General features: G+C 51.2%; 1 protein-coding gene across 1 annotated transcript in view; it reads left to right on the plus strand.

Moving 5' to 3' along the window:
* The window catches only part of KDM4B (lysine demethylase 4B), a 70,242-nt gene that overhangs the window by 4,936 nt on the left and 42,127 nt on the right, over positions 1 to 23,179 (plus strand). The window contains exons 2-5 of the mRNA XM_066336408.1: positions 4,857 to 5,005; positions 7,273 to 7,448; positions 8,333 to 8,447; positions 9,645 to 9,838. Of these exons, the coding sequence (XP_066192505.1) occupies positions 4,865 to 5,005; positions 7,273 to 7,448; positions 8,333 to 8,447; positions 9,645 to 9,838 (626 nt within the window). The 5' untranslated portion in view covers positions 4,857 to 4,864. The remainder of the gene's footprint in view (positions 1 to 4,856; positions 5,006 to 7,272; positions 7,449 to 8,332; positions 8,448 to 9,644; positions 9,839 to 23,179) is intronic.

Consider the following 23,179-nt stretch of genomic DNA (forward strand, 5'->3'; position numbering starts at 1 on the left):
TGTGCAGTCAAACCTTGGAGGTTCTGATCTGGATTTAGTCAGCAGTACCCATCCCGTGTTAACTGCCTTGCTTCAGGCAATAATAAACTGTTTTAAAGCAATCCAGATTTATTGCTCTTAAATGTAACCACTTTTTTTTTTTTTCCTTTTTTTTCTTTTAAATACTGTTTGTGACTAAATAATTTTGTTGGTAGAGAAATGTGTGAGTAACTGTGCACTTCTACAGCAAAGAGGGTGTTTGGGGGGAAAATTTTATTTTCCCTTAATGAGCTGCATATGCTGCTTGATTTCAAGCACAGGAGGATCTGGAATTGCAGAGGAGCCTCGTGGAGTGTAAAATTTAATAGAAAATAACTCTCAATTTGTCAAATCCCAAGCACTGTAGATCTTCATCCCCGTGCTGGATGGGAATTTGTCTCTGTTCCTCTTTTCCAAATATTTTCTCTGTTATGTTTACTTGGCCTTTATGGAGGATATACAAAACTCAAAGCAATTTGAATTGTTAAAAATGTAATGAATTGAATATATAAATATTTTTTGGGGGAAAGGTGTCAGTTTAAATCCTGGCTGTAATTGTACAGTTGTTTAAAACTGGGCTGAGCAACAGCAAACTTCAAAATTCACCCTTTGTCTAAATGCTGGAATCTGATTCTTGGGAATGGAGGGGAAGGAAGGAAAGTTGTCTCAGATCTCCTTACACCCCATAACCATTATAGTTTTAATATATATAAATATATATAGCTTTTAGTAGTCTATTTTATACACAGACCTGATGTTTGCAAAAGTTTCTCTTTTGCTAAGAACTCTGGATGGAGCCTGATCCGTGGGAATTGATGGCAATCAGAGAAATTTGTTGGCTTAGTGAGAAAGGAAGTGGCTGGAAATAGAAGAATCTGCCCTCAGTGTTCCAGACTAATCCATCAGAAAATGCCATTTCGGATAAACACACGAGGCTTCCATTAATGTTTGTGGGCAGGACTCAGCAGTGAAACAAGGAGTTAAGAGCCAGTCTGAAGGAGTTTTCCGTGAGCAGGGTTCTCGTTGTGGGAAGTGGCTCAGATGCTGAGGAGGCAGGAGGAGTTAATCCAGGCACTCCCATGAACGTCTGCATTTCCCTGGGGTGGTTCTGTGTGGCGCTGGGAGGCTCTGCCCCGTCTCCTGCCCTGTGCCCCGCCCCTGTGCCCCGCCCCTGTGCCCCGCCCCTGTGCCCCGCCCCTGTGCCCCGCCCCTGTGCCCCGCCCCTGTGCCCCGCCCCTGTGCAGCCTCACCTGTGCCGCCTCACCTGTGCCCCGCCCTGTGCCCCGCCCTGTGCCCCGCCCTGTGCCCCGCCCTGTGCCCCGCCCTGTGCCCCGCCCTGTGCCCCGCCCTGTGCCCCGCCCTGTGCCCCGCCCTGTGCCCCGCCCTGTGCCCCGCCCTGTGCCCCGCCCTGTGCCCTGTGCCCCGCCCTGTGCCCTGTGCCCCGCCCTGTGCCCCGCCCTGTGCCCCGCCCTGTGCCCCGTGCCCCGCCCCTGTGCCCATGTGCCACGCCCTGTGCCACGCCCCATGCTCCGCCCTGTGCAGCGTGTCCCGTGCCCTGTGCTGGCAGCTCCTGGCCGGGCTGGGGGATTTCTGTGTGTCCTTTCCAGCACAGCCCCAAGGACATCCCTGAGCTGTCGGCTCACTTTGTCCCCCTTGGGTGACACCTGGGGACGGCTCCACCCTGACACCTGCTGCCCTCTCCAAAGTCTCTGCTGCAGCTCGTGTTCTGCTCCGGGGAGAAGCTGGGAATTCCCGTTGTTTGGCAGGAGCAGGGGTGGGTTTGTGGTGCTGCTGTGTCCTCAGAGCTGCCCTGGCACTGCTCTGGTCGATGTCAGCGTGCTCACAGGCAGCAGCACCAGGCTGCTGTCCCCAGGCTGTCCCCTGGCTGTCCCCAGGCCGTCCCTCCCTGTCCCTGGGTGTCCCTCCCCTGTCCCCAGGCTGTCCCTGCCCTGTCCCTGAGTGTCCCTGCCCTGTCCCTGGCTGTCCCCAGGCTGTCCCTCCCTGTCCCTGGGGACAGGCTGTCCCAGTGCTGCTCCCTGGGGTTTGTCCCCACTCCCAGGCCCAGTTTCGGCAGTGCCCTGCTCTGGGTGGAGGAGGAGGAGGTGGCAGTGTCACCTCTGCCCAGGGCACAGGGGAGCTGCCTGCAGGTCCCAGACCTTGTCCTGGAGGGAGGATTCCCAGCTCCAGGCACTGATCTCAGCTGGGTGTCCTGGACTTTTTCTCTGCTGGACAGAGGTTTCAGAAAACAGGGGCAGGATTTCAGTCCCAAAGTGTCTTGGTTCACATCGGTTTTGGAAGGGAAAAGTCTCATGTAAAAGTCATTGGAATGAAAACTCAGCTCTTTGTGTGCACAGAGATCATCCCTCTGGAGACAGGTTTTAGTGCTTCCTCACAGTGGTTGAAAATTGGAAGGTTTTCATAATATTTCGGGTTGTTACTCTCACAAAGAGGCAGAATGTGTCCAGCTGAGAAAACCCTTTCACTCTTGTCTTGAGGAGCTGATGGGGGCTGAGTGCAGAGTCCTGCTCAGGGCTGGGAGCAGGGTTTGTCCCATCTCCCCCTGACCTGCAGCACTGCTGGGGCTGAGAGGGCTCCCAGTGTTCCCACAGGAGTCACATTCTGCTCGGGAGTCTCCCAGGGGAGCTGGGAGCTCCTTAGGGCACTGTGTAATTGAGGTCATCCCCTGAAAACCCCGGAGGAAGTTCAGCCCTGTCCTGTTGAAGTGTTCTTTAGATGGGACTGCACATGGAAAAACCTTGTGCTTTGCTGTCTCCGGGCTGAAGAATTCCAGAGTGCCAGGTGATGCTGCTTGTATTGAGTAGACCTTTTAATTAATTCATTAGGCTTCGCAGGAAGTAGTTTTATCCTTTAATTAATTGATTAAGCTTTGCATGAAGTAGTTTTTGATATCCTTTCCCTATTGAAGTGTGTATGTTCACTCTTTGCTCTGAGTTTATCAACCAAAAATGGGAATTTTGTGAGCGAATCTCGAGGGAAGGATGGGTAAAGCCTGGCTGTGGCTGTTTGTTTTCCTCCCTGGTTGTGGTGAAGCCTCTGTGGAGCAGATGGTGCTGGCAGGGCTCCTCCTGAGGACGGAACTGGGGCTCCCAGCCCGAGGCAGCTCCTGCCAGGCTCCTGGCACCAGCAGCCCCTGCTCAGAAATAGCTGCAGCGTTCCTGGGGAGCCTTTGGGGTGCTCCTGTCCCCAGCAGCCCCTTTCCCCCTTCTCCTGGGCTCAGTGCTGGTGTCTGCTGCTCTGATCCCCACCCATCCTGGGGCTTCCCTCCGTGGATTCCTGCAGGAGTTTTGTGCAGGAAAAGGTTCCCAGGGCCCTGGGTCACTGCTGAGTGCTGGCCCTGGAGCAGCAATTTCTGCTCTCAAAAAGCAATTTCTGTCCCTTCTTTGGCGAGTTGGGGATCTCCTTGGGCAGGGCCACCCCGAGGATGGAGGCCTTGGGTAAATGGCCCTTTTGTTTCCAAACTGCAGCAATTTCTGTTGGAAATTGGAAGAATCCTGGGGTGAAAGGGGTGAAATGGTATTTTTCTCCCTCAATTGGTTTTGCTCTGGGATTTCCTGCAATACTGGGATTCATAATTTGATTTTATTCTGGACTGGGTTCTGCATCTCTGGCTCTTGGCTTGGGAAGGGCTTTTCTGACTGTGAGAAACTGTGATTTTTTTGCATAAATTTCCTTTAAAGGCTCCTTGGGGAAGGACATAAGACTTGCAGATCCTTGTTTTGAAACAAATTTGCATAAAAGTTCCTGTGTAAAATCCTAATGTTTCCTGCTTTCTAAAATGTCACTCAAAACTGTTCACGTGCCTTTGAAATGAAAAGTTTTGCCCAGTTAAAATGCCTCGTTGGTGCTCTGGATGTGGAATCCATCCACTTGGGGGTGTGATGCTGGTTTTATCTCGGGGGCTGGCTGTCCCTGCAGCGAGTCCTGTGTCACATCACCCATCGAACACAGACCTGGGGCTGCTCCCGGCTTCATTCGGTGTTTCCCCAACGCTGTGGTACTTCCAGGAGCATCTGCCGTCCTGCTCGGCTGCTCTGGAATCGCTCTAAAGGCGCAGATGCTTCTCTTGGCTGTGTGTCCCTGCAGCTCTGCTCCTCCCGCAGCCCAGCACTGCCATCTCCTGGGCTCTGCTCCCTCCTGGCCACTGCGCCTGAAACACCACCAAAAGCTTCTCGTTCCCTTGCAGAGTTCCAGCATAACCTTAAAAAAGCCATTTTAAAAATTATGATTTCAGCCTGAATGGTTTGAGAGTTTGTTTTGGATGTTCTGGAGTTGTGGATCTGTGTTTCTTGTAAGGCTTGCCTGACACTTCATTCTGTTTATTTGCATTGCGAATACAAAGTGTAATGAAGCTACATAAAATAATATTTATAATTTTTAATGTAGTCTAGCACATGAAAAAAGCCATAAAACTGGGGAAAGGTGTTGGGTTTGAGGCTGAACAGAACACGTGGAGCATTGTGGTGGAAAGCGTGCAGGATGGCACAGTGTGTGCACACTGACAGTGCTGGAGGTGGCGAGAGGTGGCTGTTTGTGTGGCACCATCCTGATGGACACCACCTTCTCCGGGGAACCGGGGGCAGATGGGGAGCCCGTGGTCTATATTTAGCCCCTGGCTGAGCTCTCGGGTGATCCTGGTGTCAGGAGCTCCTGACTAAGGGGATTTTTGGTCGGAAGCTCCTCATACTCCCGTTAGAGGGTGGTTCTTACAGATCCCCTCATGGGAGTGGAGGGAGAAAACCAAAGGTCTCTCCAGGTTTCTGTGGAAGCCGAGGTTTTAACCAGACTTTTCTCGTGCCCGTGCTGGTGGCCGTGCGCAGGAGGAGCGATGGGGCCGGAACACCCGAGCCCGCAGAACCCCGGCTGTAAGATCATGACCTTCCGGCCCTCGCTGGACGAGTTCCGCGACTTCGGCCGCTTCATCGCCTACATGGAGTCCCAGGGAGCTCACCGTGCCGGGCTGGCCAAGGTGGGACTGGGACAGGGACAGGGGTGGGCAGGGTGGGACAGGGGTGGGGACAGGGACAGGGGTGGGAGGGGTGGGACAGGGATGGGCAAGGTGGGACTGGGACAGGGGCAGGGATGGGTGGGGACAGGGATGGGCAGGGTGGGACAGGGACAGGGGTGGGAGGGGTGGGACTGGGACAGGGGTGGGCACTGGACAAGGGACAGGGCTGGGGAAGGTGGGACAGGGATGGGTGGGGACAGGGACGGGTGGGTGGGGACAGGGCTGGGCACTGGGCAAGGTGGGACTGGGACAGGGATGGGAGGGGTGGGACAGGGATGGCCAAGGGACAGGGACAGGGCTGGGCACTGGGCAAGGGACAGGGCAAGGTGAGGGGCAGGGGGCAGGGGGCTGGCCAAGGTGAGGGGCTGCTGGGGCTGGAGCTGCCTGCCAAGGTGTGCAGATCACACAGAATCACAGAATGTGTGAGTTGGAAGAGATCTTCAAGGCCATCGAGTCCAGCCCAGCCCCGACACCTCAACTAGATCATGGCACTGAGTGCCACATCCAGTCTCTTTTTAAACACATCCAGGGACAGTGACCCCACCACCTCCCCAGGCAGACTGTTCCAGTATTTAATCACTCTTCCCATGAAAAACTTCTTCCTAATACCCAACCTGTATTTCCCCTGATGCAGCCTGAGGCTGTGTCCTCTCCTTCCATCAGTTGCCTGGAGACAGATCCTGGAGCCCTCTGTGTTCATGGAGCTGTGCTTTGTGACTCTGGTTTGGTTGTGGAGAGGAAAGGAGAGGAGCCACAGGGGTTTGTAGAGCCATGGGATGTCCTGAGCTGGGAGGGACCCACAGGATGATCCAGTGCAGCTCCTGGCCCTGCACAGACACCCCAGCAGTCCCAGCCTGGGCACCCCTGGGAGCTCTGGCAGCCCCAGGGCAGGGCCCATTCCCTGGGGAGCTGGGCTGTGCCCCAGCAGCCTCTGCTTAGGAGAACTTTCCGTGTGAAGCTTCTGAATTGCAGTACCTGACACAGAACTGCTGGGAAAACTCCAGACAAGTGATTAGAAAGGGTGTTTCTGTGGCCGTGTCACCACAGGCTGAGAGGATCATTTATTCTGACAAGGACTTGTTAGGAGTGGTATTTAGCTGGCCTTAATAAAGCACAGTGGAGAAATAAAGCTGTTAAGCATGAAATAATTCTTATTTCTTCTAAAACATAGGTCAATTACTGGGTTTATCACTGCTCTAAAGAGAGCTGCCTATTGATGAAGAGCTCTCCATGGAATGTTTCCTTGTCCACTCAAGTGTACAGGCAATTACCTTCCAGGCCTCTGCTAGGGAGATGATTTTAATAAAGCTTGTTGGTAACTTCCAGGTGTTGTAAAGAAATGACTTGGAGGATTAATATGACCATTCCAGGTCAATTTTGTGTCTCTCTGAGGGTTCCAGGTCAGGTTTGGGTCTCTCTGAGGGTTCCAGGTCAGGTTTGGGTCTGTCTGAGAGTTCCAGGTCAGGTTTGGGTCTCTCTGAGGGTTCCAGGTCAGGTTTGGGTCTCTCTGAGGGTTCCAGGTCAGGTTTGGGTCTCTCTGAGGGTTCCAGGTCAGGTTTGGGTCTCTCTGAGGGTTCCAGGTCAGGTTTGGGTCTCTCTGAGGGTTCCAGGTCAGGTTTGGGTCTCTCTGAGGGTTCCAGGTCAGGTTTGGGTCTCTCTGAGGGTTCCAGGTCAGGTTTGGGTCTCTCTGAGGGTTCCAGGTCAGGTTTGGGTCTCTCTGAGGGTTCCAGGTCAGGTTTGGGTCTCTCTGAGGGTTCCAGGTCAGGTTTGGGTCTCTCTGAGGGTTCCAGGTCAGGTTTGGGTCTCTCAGGGTTCCAGGTCAGGTTTGGGTCTCTCAGGGTTCCAGGTCAGGTTTGTGTCTCACAGCTGCAGTTCAGAGCCCTGGAAGGGAAGCTGAGCCCACCCTGCTCAGGCTGAGAGGTTTTTCGCCTGCTGGCAGCTGCTAACTTTCTCCCAAGGAAAAGTTTCTCAAGAAAGTTTCATCTCAGGACAATCTTGGCAAACAAGTCTCCTTTCCCAAACCCATCCTTCTCCAGGTGGTGTTTTGGTGTTTCTCCAGTTAACCAAGGAGACTGGTGAACAGGAACGACACCTCTGTAATCACATTAAACCTTACAAAAAGCAGTGAGAATGAAAGCCCAGAGCCTCCTTTGCCCTGTGGCACGTCTGGAGCCTTTCTCTGGTGCCCTGCTGACCCACAGGTGTGCTGTTGGCTGCTCTCCCTGCAGGTGATCCCCCCCAAGGAGTGGAAGCCGCGGCGCACGTACGATGACATCGATGACATGGTGATCCCGGCGCCCATCCAGCAGGTGGTCACGGGCCAGTCGGGCCTCTTCACCCAGTACAACATCCAGAAGAAGCCCATGACCGTGGGCGAGTACCGGCGCCTGGCCAACAGCGAGAAGTGTGTGCTGAGGGCTCTGCTGCCCCGGGCTCGGGGGCTCCTGGGGGGCTCTGCTCCCCCAAACCAGCTGCCAAAAATGTTAAATGTGGAGGGATTTAGGGGAAGCTGCTTTTTGTTGAGTCTGGAGTGTGGCTCGGTGGGGTTTTGGTGCATCTCGGGGCTTTTTCTGGGAGTTGGTGTAGAAAGGTTGTGGAAGGTCGGTATTTGGGTGAGAATCTTCTGGAAAGAATGGCTTGGGACCAAAACAGGGATCTCTTGGCTCTTCTGGGAAAGGTGTTCCATGGCTGGGGTGGAAATCCAGATACCGTGGAGTGCCTGGGCTGATCCTGGTGCCAGGAGAGCCTGGGGGCTCCGAGGGCACCTGGCTCAGCTGGATGTGCCAGCTGCAGTCCCATCCTGTCTGCAGAGCCCAGAGGTTTCCAGAGCTCTGGGGGACCCTGGGTTCTGATCAGTGCTGAGCTCAGGCAGTCCTGCCTCTAAGCTGAAGGAGAGGGTGGATTCAGGTGGGATATTGGGAAGGAATTCCTCCCTGGGAGGGTGGGGAGAGCCTGGGATGGAATTCCCAGAGAGCTGTGGCTGCCCCTGGATCCCTGGCAGTGCCCCAGGCCGGGTGGGACAGGGACTGGGGACCCTGGGACAGTGGGAGGTGTCCCTGCCATGGCAGGGGTGGCACTGGGTGGGCCCCGAGGTCCCAAACCATTCCAGGCTAATGAGCTTTGGAGGTTTTGTGGCCCCTGAGAGCTCCGGCTGCCCGTGGGATGACATCCCCTGGTGCTGCAGTCAGGCTGCGCGGGGCTCTGTGCAGAGGTGCGGTGAGGTCAGGTGCAGTGCCCCCTCAGCAGGGGCTGCTGGCAGCCCCCTGAGTGCCCTGTGTCCCCTGGCAGGTACTGCACCCCGCGGCACCAGGACTTTGAGGACCTGGAGCGCAAGTACTGGAAGAACCTGACCTTTGTGTCCCCCATTTACGGGGCTGACATCAGCGGCTCCCTGTACGATGCTGTAAGTGCCCTGCTTCTCCTTTGCTCGCCTCACACACGGGCACTGGCTGCCTCAGTGCCCTTGGCTCATCAAGGGGCAGAAATTCAGAATTTCATTGGTGTGGCCACCCTAAAAACACCCCAATAACTTTGGTTTTTTTCCCCTCATTGCTAAGGTGGGGCTAAACTTCCCCTGAGATTCAGGATAATGGTCAATGGAAGCTGTGAAAAGCTGACTTTTAGTAGAAAAATGAGGAAAAGTGTGATGTAGACAAATTCTTTTGCAGACTGTGGCAAAAAATTGTCTGTACCTTGGGTCTTGTTTCTTTTTTAAGGGAGTAAAATGGAGTTTTCTGTTGAAGCTCCTTAGAAAGCCAGAAAAAAGCAGCATTTCAAGAAAATGGTGCTTCATAAAAAAATTTTTTTGATTCTTAACATAAATAAATTATTTGCATTTGGATTTTAAATTATTTTCATTTGGATTTTTTCTTTGTAGGCAGCTCCATTAGGATACAATGCACCTGCACACTGAATTACTTTACAATTCAAATTGTTTAAGCTTTTCCATGCTGAAATTTCATTCTCTGCTCCAAGTAATTCTGTAAATGATAAAGGTTTCTCTCTTCTTACCCTTTTTAGGCAGATAATTTAAATCTCCTCTGTAGTTTTCTTTTGAGTGGAAAGTGGCCTTTTTTGGAGTGTTGTCTGATAGTGAATGTACGAGTGTCTTTTTATTATCAGTGTGGTTTCATATGGGATTAATTGGGCTCAGCAGAGGAGCCTGAGGTGCTCAGAGCCATGGAGAGCAGAGGCTGCAGAGGGTTTGGTGTTTGGGTGGGAGTGTCACATCCTGTCCCTGCTGCGGCCAGGGTGGGACACACCAGGCACAAACACAACTGCTCTGCTGGTGCTGTCCCTGTTTTCCTCTGAGCACTGAGCTGAGGCAGGAGGTTCTGCCCCTTTGGGGTGTTTCTGATCAGGGGAAGAACGTCTGAGAGGAGTGTGTTTTACCCTGAGTTTGTGCTGAGTTCATTAACAGAATAGTTAATTAATGCTGGGGGTACTGCGCAGTGCAGGAGCCTCTTCAGAGTGCTGGAGCTGCCTCCTGCCTGTGGTCAGAGCAAACAAACCTTGCTGGGGGCAGAGGGTATTAAATGGGGGTGTTAATAAATTACCCTGTTATGTCCCTTCCCACACAAACCTTTTCTGTGGCTTCCAGGACGTGGACGAGTGGAACATTGGCAACCTGAACACCCTCCTGGACATGGTGGAGCACGAGTGTGGCATCATCATCGAGGGGGTCAACACTCCCTACCTCTACTTTGGCATGTGGAAGACAACTTTTGCTTGGCATACAGAGGACATGGATCTCTACAGCATCAACTACTTGCATTTTGGGGAGCCCAAATCCTGGTAAGTGGGGGCTCTTGGGCACCGCTAAAATATCCTTTCCCCAGCTCTGCCAAATTCCATCAGGTTTACCCAATCTCTCAATTCCCATTTTTTCTCTCCTCTTCCCTCCTACTCTACATTTAAAAGCAATTTCACTTGCTTTCATGCTGGCTTGCTCAGAGGCCTAATTCCTGACTTTCAGCAGGATTAGGGAGACTTGTTGACATCACGATTAAAACCAGATTTCAACACTTGGGGATTTTTGCAAACTAATGCACAGGAGAGCAAATGGGATGGGAGTGTGTGGATGCTTCAGAGGCACTGTAATAGTGAAACACTGTTGTTCTTGCACTGTGCTCTAGCAGGAAACATCTGTTACTTTCGAATTTCCATTATTTAAATACATAAATATGTTCACAGCTCCAGGGACAAGTCCAGTGAAAAGGTTTTTACTTTTCCATGGTCGTTTTTTGGCCTGATGGTCAAACGTTTTTCAGCACTGTTGATGCACAGACTGGTTGGAAATAACTTTCCACAAAAGCAGTAGGTAGTTAAGGATGAAATAAAGAATGCAGGAAGTCTGGAATAAGTTACCAAGAGCCAATATCCTTCTTTTCAAAGCGATTTAAAAGTGTGAGTGCAGAGACTCAGCAACCCAGGGGAGCTTTGCTGAAGATCTTGATGTGACTAATAAATATTGACATTTGCGTGCAGATGAGAGCAGAAATGTCACAGGAGTGTGCTGTCACCGTGCCCTGGCAGGGGCAGATGAGATCCTCCCACCTCTGGGGCTGTGGCTCCCTGGGGACTGCAGAGGCTGGGCTGATGGTGCCTGTGGCACATCAAACCCCCGAGGGCTGGGAATGAATGGCTCCAGTGCTCTTTTCCAGCCTGGGAAGGGCTGCAGGGAGGGGCTGACTGTGGAATGGGAGTTTTAAACCCCTTCCAAGACGTTGTGAAATCTGTTTCCCAGCGCTGCTGATCCTTGGGCTCTCTGTCCTGGGCAGATGCACGAGGATTTTGCAGAATCTCTTGTGATCCCTCTGTTAAATGAGGTCGAGCACCAGGAATGTATTTCTGGGATGTGGCTGATGCCAGGGAAAGGTTCTTCCCCCAGAGGGTGCTGGGGCACTGCCCAGGGCTGCCAGGGCTCCAGGAGCATTTGGACACTGCTCTGGGGCAGGCTGGGCTTCTTGGGCTGTCTGTGCAGGGCCAGGGGTGGGACTGATGGGCCTGTGGGTCTCCAGCTCAGAGTATTCCATGATTCAGTTTGGATCCTGTCAGTTTTCCCTCCATAAGCCTTTAATTCCAACCCATTTTTCCTGGTCTCATCTCCAGCAGATGGTGCCACAGTCCACGGGAAGCTCCTCATCTCCTTTGCCCATGGAATTCAGGGTCCCAGCAGAAATTCAGGGATACTAGCAGGGTCCCAGCAGGAATTCAGGGGCACCTGCAGGAATTCAGGGGCACCTGCAGGAATTCAGGGACACCAGCAGGAATTCAGGGACACCAGCAGGGTCCCAGCAGGACTGGGCTGCCCAGGAGGGCTGAGCTGTTCATCCCTTCTCCAGCCCGTGTTTTTGGGAGTTTTTGAGTCCCTCGTTGTCTGAAGCTGCCCCAGCTGGGGGACAGGAGCACTCTGAGGACAGGCCGTGTTTGGAGCAGAAGCTTCTCCCTTCAGTGGGGTTTTCCTGGGCAGGTGACACGTGTGACACGGGGTGGGATGGGCTGTGACAGGATGCCACCCCTGCCTTGGCAGGGCCTCCCTGCTCTTCCCTTGAGCACCAGGCAGGAGTGTGCCACTTCCCAAGTCCCTCCTTCCTTGTCCTGCACTGTGACAGCTCCTCTTAAGGACTTCACCAGCTCTCTGAACAAGCTTTGGCTGCAGAGAGTCAGTCTGAGTCCCCTGGGAGCAGATCTGGAACTTTCCAGACACCTGAGCTGTTCTGGGAGTGAGTGCAGGCACCAGGAGCTCAGCTGGGGGAGCTCTTGCACTGCTCTCTGCAGGGCTGAAACGCTCCTTCCCTTGTGCTGGCACCGCCTCTGTGGAAATTTCCCGGCTTCCTTCATCCTTTTTATAGACTCCGTGCCTCTGACAGTGATCATCTTGGAGGCTCCTCAGGGAATAGCAGGAGTGTGGAGAGTTACAAAGTCTACCAGTTTGGGGTTGAGCTCTAAAATAAGAGGCAGAGTTATTGTTTGGCTGTCAGAGATATTTATTCAGTGGAACCAAGGACTCTGTATATTGGTAGTATCTGCTTCAAAATTGCCTGTTAAAAGCCATAACTCTCCCTTTGTGTCTCCTATAAAGTATCTTGGGGTGCTTCTGCCCAGGCTGTGGGAGGGGTGAGGAGCCACCAGCCCTGCTGCCTGCTGAGAGAGGAGCTGCTTCCCTCACCAACCTCACTGGAGTGGGCTTTAGGGAAAATCTGTGTTTATGTCCCAGAATCTCAGAATTGTTTGGGTTGGAAGGGATCTTTGGAGACTCCCCAGTCCAAGGTGGGGTCGCCTGGAGAAGGTGACACAGGAATGTGTCCAGGTGGGTTTGGGATGTCTCCAGAGAGGGAGACTCCATGGGGCAGCTGTCCCAAAGCTCTGCCATCCCCCAGGAAAAGGAATTCTTCCTCAGGTTGGGGTGGGACACCATCCTCTGACACCCCCTGGGGATGTTTGTGTGGATTGATGGTGGATTGATATCTGTATGGATTGATGAGTATGTGTATGGATTGATCAGGTATCTGTATGGATTGATGAGTATCTGTATGGATTGATGAGTATCTGTATGGATTGATCAGGTATCTGTATGGATTGATGAGTATCTGTATGGATTGATGAGTATCTGTATGGATTGATCAGGTATCTGTATGGATTGATGAGTATCTGTATGGATTGATCAGGTATCTGTATGGATTGATATCTGTATGGATTGATCAGGTATCTGTATGGATTGGTGGGATCCTCTCCCAGACTGTCCAGCCCAGCTGCTGCAGTCTCCTCACAGGGCAGATGCTGTGGGACACCTGGGATGCCCTCTCAGGAGCTCTGGGTGGAAGGTTTGGACCAGCAGGAGCCATCTCTGGGTGGCCCAGGGGATCATTGCTGAGTATTCCATGTTTCTCATTTCTGTCTGTGCAGTGTTGGGTTTCCCCCCGACCAAACAACTCTTTTGGGGCCCGTTGGGATTGCAGGTGAAGTCAGGCTTCTGCTGAAGGCTGGTGTTCCTCCTGATGCTGGAGTGTGAGTGCAGAGGCTGTGCCCGGGCAGGACAGGCTGCAGCTCCCTGGGGTCCCTGGGATGCAGCTCCAGAGCTCCTTCAGCACCAGGAGCAGCAGTGAAAGGTCACCCCGTGCCGAGGGAGAGCCAGGGGCTGATGGAAAACAGCCCCTCTCCTGTGTGCAGCCTCATCCCGTGATTTCCCTGTGCCGTGGGCTGCAGGGGCAGCCTCAGCCCCTTCCAGGGGGATTCTCCCTGGGGACGTTCCCGGGCACAGCCCGAGCTGGGAGCACTTGTGTCACCTCCTGTGGAGCCCGTCGGGCAGGGAGCTGCCACAGCCAGCCTTCCACCTGCCTTTTTTTTCTTTTTTTTCCTTTTTTTTCTCAAATTACAGGCAAATGTCCCTCTCGCGTTAGGAATTTAATTGCCGCCTTTTCATAGTCTCAAACTTTAGAAAAAAAAAACCCTGAAATGTATTTAATTCTGCAGCCCCATATTAAACCTCTCGTGGTAGGAGTTTTTGCTGTATCAATTATACATATTATGTATAATTACCTCATACACTCCTGTGTGAGATCTAAAATTGAGCATATTGTCAAACGGTGCAAGCAGAAACTGATTTTATAATGACAGGAGCAACAAAGCTGAGTGCCAGGCCTCATTCTTCATGGTTATTATGGCCTTTTATTGAGGAATGGATGTGGCTCAGCCTTTGAAATGCCAAAAGAATATTTTTAGATGCTGAGGTGCTCCACCAGCACTTCTTTATCTCCATGAAGATGTGCAGTCCCTACCTGGAGTCGTCCTGGGCTGGAGAAGTGCTGCAGAAACTTTGGAAGTCACTGTTGGGAATTTGCCAGATGCCCTTTAGGAGTGTAACACCTTTTTTTTGTCAGCAGTGTACCACCCAATGGGTAAGAAAGTTATTTCTCTTGGATACTTTGTGACTTGCTGTACAGCAAGAATATTTAATTTACCTTCTCTGGGTGCTGCTGGTGTTACACTCTTCTTCTCTCAGAAACTGCAGGTGTTAAAGCAGACTGACACCGAGGAAGGTAATTGATTTTTATAAAATGTCCCTTTTCCCTTATCATGATGGATGTTTAATCCCCTTTAATTAAAACAGGGAGCCAGCTTTAGCTTTTAAGTTATATCATCTCCTCTCCAAAACACTCCCTCGCTGGAAGTGGATCATGCCTAATCTGTTTGACTTTGATATCACAAAGTACACTTTATGCCAGAACAGCAGTTTATGTGGAATTAAGGACAAATTACCAGAGGAACTTTAAAATAATATGATTAGTTGGAAGCACTGGTCACAGATACAATTATATTCCGGAGCACTTCTGGAATTCTGTCTTGTGGAAGTCTGAGGACTGCAAACCTGAGAGTCCATGGAATTACCCCAAACCTTTGTTGGTTAAAATATTTTAGTATTTCTGCTTTCTTCCCTCCAGGTGCCCAGTGAGGTGGGGTGACTCCAGGCAAGGAGCAGAGGGCAGATCCTCCTTGTGGCTGTCCCTGGATCCCTGGAAGTGTCCGAGGCCAGCCTGGGACAGTGGAAGTGTCCCTGCCTGTGGCAGGGGTGGCACTGGGTGGGATTTCAGCTTCCTCCAGCCCAAAGCAGTCAGGGACTCTGTGGTTTGTTGTGACATCCAGAGTTCAGTGTGTTTGTGGTGTCTGGTGGGGCTCTGTCAGCAAAAGCTGCCCTTTCCTGGTCTGTGAGGGGGATGCTCAGACCCTGGCTGTGTTCCCCTGGGAGGATTCTCCCTGTCCTTGGCCAGGAGCCCCTCCTGAGGCAGCTCCTCTGAAGTGCTGAAGGATCTCCCTGCTTTTATTTCTCACTCTCGTCAGCAAGAACTGCAGCTTTCTTTGCTGAACTCTTGTCCTGTCCTCCCCTCAGGGTAGGAAATGTTAATCCCTGGAAAACTGCCTTGGAGGAGGAAAATGACCTGATGCAGTCATGGAGCTTAACTCTCCCAGCTCCTGTGCTCATTTTCTGTGCAGGGTGCAGCCCCTCACTGCCTGTGCCCTGCTCTCCCCCTCTCCCAGATGTTCCTGGGCTGGCTGTAATCCCGCTGCAGCAGCTGTTTGGTTCAGAGCTGTGTGGCTGCAGGGGCAGGGCATTGTCCCCTCGGCATTTATTCCCTGTCCCCGGGGCACTGCTGCAGTCCCTGCTGGGCTCAGGGGTCACTGAGCTGCTGGCCTTTGGGCTCTCAGGAGCCTTTGCACCCCGCAGACCCTGGCATTCCTTGGGCTGCATTGGCTGGGATCACAGCTGGGATTTACCCTTGAGGGAGCTGATGCTCCACACTGAGAAATTTTGTTTTTCTGAGTTTGGCTTCTCCTGTTTCTTGGCGTTAGGGAATTCAGGAGAAGATTCTGCAGCCTTTCCTCCCTCAATCCCCAAGGTCTGCATCATCTTCCATGGGAAGTGTGTGAGGTGTCCTTGCTCCTGGAGGTGTCCCAGGCCTGGCAGCAGAGGTTTGGAGCTGTTTGGGTGGAGTGGGGGGACAGGAGAAGCAGGGAAGGCCATTTGGCTGTGATGGCAGCCCCTCACAGCTCCCAGATTTCCTTCCTGCCTCTGCTGTCCCATGTAATCTGTTTTACAGCTCTGCAGTTTTGGATGGAGAAAGAGCAGAATTTATGGTGATAGTTGATTTATAGATTAACTGCAACACCATTTGCTCTCAGGCAGCTTTGGCAGAGCAAGACCCTTTTCTGTTGATAAAAGGGAGAGAGAAAGGAGCAGGGATATTCATTAAAAGGGATAAAAGGAAAGTGAGATAAAGTATGGCCAGGCAGAGCAGCTTTTCACTCTCCTGACTTGTAAAATGAAGGTGAAATCTGCTTTGGAATGGACTTTCTGCTCTGGGAACCCGTGTGCACGTGGGTTTGCAGGAGGAGGGGTGTGTTGGGAGGTAGTTGTACCCCTGTAATTCCCTGATGGCTGAGGGTCATTAACGCAGTCATTAGTGAATCAATAAAGGCACTGCCCTTCCTGGAGAGGTCCTGTGGCCAGGGATGAGGAGCACTGTCACTGCTGCTCTCTCTCAGAATGCACCTTGTCCACACCTGGGTTGTCTTCCCAGTCAGGGGGTGCAGCTGGAAAGGGGGAGATTGCTCTTTTTAATAGACTCAGGGGTTTGTGGCCTTTCATTAGGCTGCTGTAGACAGCAGATTACTGAAAGGTCATTTTTGTGCTGCAGAGGAGGCACAGGATTTGGGAGTTAGGACTCAGGTATTGTCTTTCTTCATCCCCCTCATCTGGGAGGAAATGGCAGGAAGGTCCAGCCAGCCTCTGGGCTTGGTGGATTCAGCTGTGCTCTTGTCTGAGGAGGGGCAGATGGATGGATCTCACCTCAGCACCCCTTTCACTCAGCTCTGTGCTGTGTTTGTGCTTCCTCTCAGAGCCCTCTTTGGATTTTATTTTCACCCAGACTCACTGCAGAAGGCACGGAATTATTCTGTGCTTTGCTGCCATTTCAGTTTTCAGTCTGTGCATTTCATGTCCACCTTCACTGAGCCTGTTCCTTTGGCTGAAATGAGAAATCTCAGAGGCTGAGGTTCACCTGAGAGCTGTTGTACCTGACCCAGCACAGAGCAGAGCCTTCCCTTCCCACCTGTGCTTCCTCCTGGCCCTTTGCAGAGGGGTTTGAGCCAGAGGAGGTGCTGCTCTGGGCTCAGCCCCATTTCCAAGCAGCTCCTGCTCCCTGCTGGGGCAGCCCAGGGATTTCTGCCAGCCCAGGAGCCCCAGCAGCACCGAGAGAGGCAGGTCCCTGCTCCAGCCCATCCCTGCCTCCTCAAAGTGTCTGCTCAGAGCTCAGGCCTGCTTTGAAATGAAGATCTGTGGAAGTCTGACAGGATCACAGATTGGTTTAATAACAGAGCTTTGGAGCAGAGCACAAGGCTGGAGGGGAGGGAGATGTGCTTCCATGCTCCATCTCACTCCTCCAGCCCGAGCTGGCTCACCCCCTGGGACAGGGAGCCTGCAGATTCCAGCTGGCAGGAGCTGAGGCAGGGCTGGGGAGGGCTGGGAGGGACCAGGAGTGGTGCTGCAGAGCTTTGTCTTTATTCACATTCCGTTAACACATTGGCAGAAATCAGCGGGGATTTTTTTTTTTTTCTTTACTCAGCAGAGAAAATTGTGGAGGGGTGATGCCAAGTGCAGCACAAGTGAGGTTTAAAATAAGAGGAGCCCGTGGTAATGACAGCACTTAAATAGCACTCGGTGCTGTCTGAGAGCTGTGCACTCGTTAACCCCTTAATGCTCCGAGGAACCGATGTGCTGGGATTGCACCCCTCCGTTTCCAGCTGCCCAGTCAGCCACACGAAGGGGATCAAACGGGAGAAATGAAGGAAACTTTACAAACTGTGTCAGTGATCTTTATCACATCTCAGCTACAACACTTGTGGCTTTGATGCTGACAAGAGCCCAGCTCCCACTTCAAAGCAGCTGTAGTTGGGAACGGTGCAGTTTGATGGATGAGGAGCATTAAACCTTTGGAATGCTGGATGGTTTTTTTCTCCTCAGGAAAGAAAAGAGTGTGTGTGTGCAGAGGCATTGCACCTCTAGCACCAGGAGTTTCCTAATCTAAGAATATCTTTTGTTACTCAGGAGCAAACTCCTTTTGTTGTGCTGGAGGCAATTACCCGTGTTTTAGTCAGGGCTGGTGCTGCTGGGCCCGGGGGGGAGGCAGCTCACCCAGGGCACTCGGGACAGGGCACAGACAGCTCTCATCTCCCCTGGTGCCTGCCTTCTCCTTCTTTCTGGAGCTGAAATGAGCTGTTATTGTACAATACGGGCTCTTTGATGCACGATCTTTGCTTTTCTTTCTATTTGTATGGTATGCCCTACAAAAACACCCAGTAATTAATAATCTGATTGCCAGTTTAGGGCAATGAATCTGATGTGAACAGGTCCTTCCAAACAAATAACGGGGATGAGTCTTGTAGCCATTCATCTCTGTTGAATTGTGTACTAATTATCTTCTTGGCTAAACTGAATGAGTAAATGACTTCATAATGTTTTTCCCCAAACACCTTTTCTTAGTGAAATGGCTCCTTCATGCTGCTCATTCACTGCAGGCAGAGCCCTGGGTTATTTTTACACGTGGAGGGAGAGATGCTCCAATGTGCTCTGCAATTTTGTGCTTTGTGCCTGGCACTTGTGCCGTGGAGCTGACTGGACTGGGGCACTGAGAGTCCTTCCAAGAGCAGATGGTTGTTCACATTAAATTCTCTGCTTTAAAAAAATGGATTTAAAAACTGCATTTGGAGTTCTGGAAAAATCTCCTCTTTGTGTTTGTTGAGCTGGGCGTTAGTGAACCACTGTGAAAGTAGCCCATTGTGCTAATCTTGGAGCTCACTTGTACCTCTTGAAAATTCATATTGCTTTAAAATCAGAACTTTAAAAAGCTCCTGTCTAATGTCACTTCTTGAAACTAATGGCTCTTTAATCCTATTTCTAGCTCAAGGCAGCTCTGAGGGTTGAAGAGTCTTTCAGAAGTACATGATTGGCACAAGTTAGGCTTGGCTCTAATCTTCCAATACTCAATCCCCAGGGATTTGATCCCAGCTTCAGAGTAACCCGAGCTACTCTGCCCATCCTTCCTGGAAAACAAACGAGAGTTTGCAATCACAACTTCAGCTTCTTTGGGGCAGGAGGGAGTTTTTCATCCTGCTGTTCCTTTGGCAGCAAAATCGCTGCCATTTCTTCCTGTTGTGGGCCCTGAGAGAGTTCTGTGTGTGGAGAGGGGATTGTCTGGAGTGACCTGAGCCCTGGGGGTGAGTCCTGGGGCTCTGGGGGTGCCCAGGCCCTTCCTGGGCAGGTTTGCCCCGATTTTCTCTCCCTGCTGCTTCCCCAGGGGTCGCACTGAGCAGTGGGAGGCAGGTGGCTTTGGGGTATTTTGGGGTTGTGATTTGGTCCTCTCATTACCTCTTTACTCCTAATTATGCCTTTTGGGGTTGATGCTCCCCAGCCTCTGTGTTTCTCTCTCACTCTGGGTGTATTTCAATAAAAATGTCATTATTGGAAGTTACTGACACTGCTGATTAAAGACGCTGAATTCCATCATCCATTGTCCTGTGCAATGATCCATTCGAGATAAAAAGTGCAGGCACTTGATAAAGGCTCTTTCCTAGGGGCAAGGAGCCCTCTGCTCCCTGTGTGATCTCACCAGTGTTTGCACTCCTGCACAAGGCCAGAGATCCTCCTCCCCTGACCACCAGCTCCAGGAGGGAAGTGGCAGATTTCCAGCCCATTCGGTCTGGGCCAGCCTCAGATCTGATGAGGAGGAGAAGAAAGGGAGTTGGTTTCAGTATTTTAACGAATTGCTGGGGGAGAAGGAGGAAGAGAGGTTAATGATGGAGGAGGGGAAAGGTGAGGGGAAAGGAGGTGACAGTGCTACCAACTGGGGAACAATCAGTTCTTCTTGTTGAAATACCTTTTTTCTTTTCTCACACAGGCAGAACAGCTTAAAAGTCGCGTTGGGCAGCAGGGGCTGGGCTCTGATCCCTGTGGTCCCTTCCAGCTCAGGAGATTCTGGGAGATTCCAGCATGGAAACCTCCACCTGTACCTGAGCTTTGCTTTGACACAGTGAGGGGATCTCCTTTGATGTTTTACCTTGTAGGAAAATGAGGCCTCAGGAGCAGGATCTGGACTTTGCAGGGAGGGACCACCCTGAGCTGATGCTGGTTCTTGTTGGGTGATAAATATTAACTGCTCCTGTTGGGTGATAAATATTCCTGATGGACCCAGGGGTTTTCTGTGCAGCCTCTGCTGCTGTCGTGGGGGCCAAAGATGCTGAGGGTCAGGTTCAGGCTCCGGGTTTATGGGCACCCTTTGCCTTGCAGAGACTGAAATAGCAGCTTTTCATTCTGCTTGTCATGGCTGAGAGCAGGCTGGCATTTGAATCTTAAAGGGTCACTGTTCTTGGCACAATTAAATCTGCTTTGAAGACAGAGAACTCAGCCCAGCCTGACACGCTGGCCTGGGCATTTTAAAAGTGCTGCTCCCGTTCTGTTCCTGATCCTTATTCCATAATTATGGTGTGTTAAACTGTGGGGGGCCTGCTCGGGCAGCCCTTGTGCAGACTCTGTGAAATTGAGTTTCTTACCTTCTCCCAGGAAAACTCTGAAGTGACATTTCCCAAGTCTTGTGGCTGCACCTCCCCTGCCCACGGAGCCCAGAGAGGCAGAGGTGGGATTTGGTGAGCTAATCACTGTTAATTGCTCTGTGCTGGTGCAGGAGAGTGTAAATGAGCTGTGGGACAAAGGGTGACTGTCCAGAACCCTGGGAGCCACAGCTGGAGTGGGGAAAGCTCTTGGAAGCTTTGGGGGATGCAGGATGAGGGGACAGCAAGGTCTGGTGCTCTGCCAAAGGTGGGGATGGCTTCAGGTGAGAGGAATCCCTCACAAGGAGGAAACAGAGAGAACAGCCTTTGCTGTGGCTGAAGGTTTGGTGTTTTGGCCACTGGAAGCCCAAAGTGAGCTGTGGCTCCCTCTGAGGAAGCAGCAGTGAGGGCTGGGGGTCCCTGAGGAGCTCCTGGTGCTGAGGCTGCCCAGGTGAGTCCCCTGGGACATCGTCCCTTGGTGGTCCCCAGAGGTGTCCCTGCACCCCAGGGTGGCCTGAGTGCTCCTTTCCACTGACACACTTGTTTAATTCTTAATTCACGAGACATTTGCTTATTTATTCTCATTGTTCCTGATAATAATTCTAAGCCATTAGAGGGGAAAATTGTATTCAGAAATGCTGTTTCACACTTTATTTGTTTGATGATTTAGAGCGATAGAAAATAGCACATTTGCTGGCTTTTATAGTCTGATAATTATCCACATCCATCAAGCCCCATTCCAGGGGAATAAACAAAACACCAAGAAAATTACTCTATTAATGATATCCTGTGATGGCAAATAGGACAGACCTCTCTTTTGTGTTAAGGGTAGAGTGGGGATTGTCCAGTTAAACTCGTGTTGGGCAGGAATTCCTGGCTGGGAGGGTGGTGGGCCCTGGCACAGGGTGGCTGCCCCTGGATCCCTGGCAGTGCCCAGGGCCAGGCTGGACACTGGGGCTGGAGCTCCTGGGACAGTGGGAGGTGTCCCTGTCCATGGCAGGGGTGGAAATGGATATTTAACATCTCTTTCAAGCCAAACCATTTTGGGATTCCATGATTCCATATTAGAAAAAGCAAGCCAGCACTCCAGGAAGATCATTTCCTAACACATTTATAGCTTTGGGGCAAAAATGCTTGGACCTGTGATCCTGGCTCAAGGAGTCAGAAAATTGCATGGAAGTAGAGGTCAGAAATGCTGGAATTAGGTCTCAGGAAATAAGTTTGGAAGCTGAGAGTCTTTCCTCCAGAACAGCAAGTTCTAGATGTGTACAAGTGGTGCTTGATCCACTTCAGGGATTTTCTGTTGTTTTGGTGGAAAGTAGAGAAAGGTAATTTAAAAGGCTCAGTATATTACTTTCAGGTTGTTGACTTGGGGGTAAGATGACATTTGAGTCATAGAACTATAACTTTTTTTTTATCTTGAGCTGGTTTTTCTTTCCCTGTTGTGTAAATCTGGTGCTCCCTGACAGGGCAGCAGCACATTTTTCCTGCTGTAATCCCCAAAGTGCTGAGTGGCAGGGTTTGGGGTGAAGCCTGGCCCTCTGTCTTGGTCACCTGCTTTGCAAGCCCAGTGCCTTGGGAACTCGATTTATCCTGCCCCAGCTGCTGCCTTGGCTCTGTGGCCATCCATGTCCCTTTTCCTGGGGACCAGGCTGAGGCAGAGGGGAGATGTCCCAGCTCTGGGGCTGTTGGAGTCACTCCTGCAGAAAAGGAGATTGTTGGATGTGTTTTCCCCTGCCCAGACCTGTGGAATGGGGGTTTTGCAGCTGAGCTGAGCCCCAGCTGTGGGGACGGGGACAAACTGTGCTGAGGGACAGCAGCACTCTGCTGGTGTCACAGAGAGCAGGGTCACAGCCTCCAGGGCACTCAGGGCCAGCCCCTCCCGGGGGTTCAGGGGCTGCACCCCTTGGGTTGGAGCAATTTTTAATCTTTCCATTGTTGTTCTGCCTCGTAATCCATCATTTTGTGTGTGGATGGAGCTCAGTCTGTGCTGTACATGCAGCAGCCTCTGTTTCTCTTCCTGGTTTTAAATAGCAGCCCAAATTCTGTCTTTATTGCCTATCTTTATGCAAATCAGTCAGATTTGTGAGCATAACTTAAAGCAGAATTTGACCTACTTTTAATTCTCTTCTGCCGTTAATATTTTGAATTCCTAAGAATAAATGCAGAGGGATGTGTAGGCTCTGCTTCCTAAAGACTGGCCCAAAGAAAAAAGTTAATTTCTAAAATTGGAGTCAGCTATTACCATGCTGTGCTGGGGTATTTTGATTTGTATATTATTACATATAGTTCTTTTTTATAAGCTGGAAATTCCTCCTCCCTGGCTGGTTTCTATCCAAGCAAGTCTTTTTTCTTTGTCTCTCCATGGGCTGCTCTCTAAAGCCTGCCTTGGCTTTTTGCAGGCTGCAGTTTCAGATAACACAATAACCATGTTCCAATGTATTAAACTTTTAACGTCCTCAAGATTCAATTAATCTTATCTTTACAACTCCCAATTACAGGCACTAATTAAGTGAAGGTTGCATTGTAGACTGGGGATATTACATTAATCATCAGCAGCCTTGTAGCCATAAATTAGTTCTTTCCCAATCCTTCAGCATTTTTCCCAGAAGGAATGGAATGTCTCATTTCCCTGTTTTAAGGGACATTAATCCCACAAAGGAGCTTTGGATCGGGATTAGTTTTATCACATTTATGTAAGTGATGAATGGTTTTTGTAAAATAAAAGCCACTAGCTTTGTCCCAGACAAATGAAATTGAATTGTTTGATAATTATGCAATTTAAGGCACTGTCAGACTTTGGTCAGGGGATGTTGGGAGTCCATTGCTGCATTTATTATTTTACAAGATTAGGTGCTACACAGTGTTTTTGCCTTAAATTTTTTTGAAGCCATCAGTTGGAGTCAGCTTAGTGCCTGAAGGCTGAGCCCCTGAGTGTGATTTGTGCTGTCCCCAGCAGCCCACCCCGGAGTGCTGGATTTCCTGGCCCAGGCTGGGGGTCCCACTCCCTCCCAGGGCTGGTGTCACACCTGA

Source organism: Sylvia atricapilla, chromosome 26 (genome assembly GCF_009819655.1).
Source record: "Sylvia atricapilla isolate bSylAtr1 chromosome 26, bSylAtr1.pri, whole genome shotgun sequence".
Lineage (NCBI taxonomy): Eukaryota > Metazoa > Chordata > Aves > Passeriformes > Sylviidae > Sylvia > Sylvia atricapilla.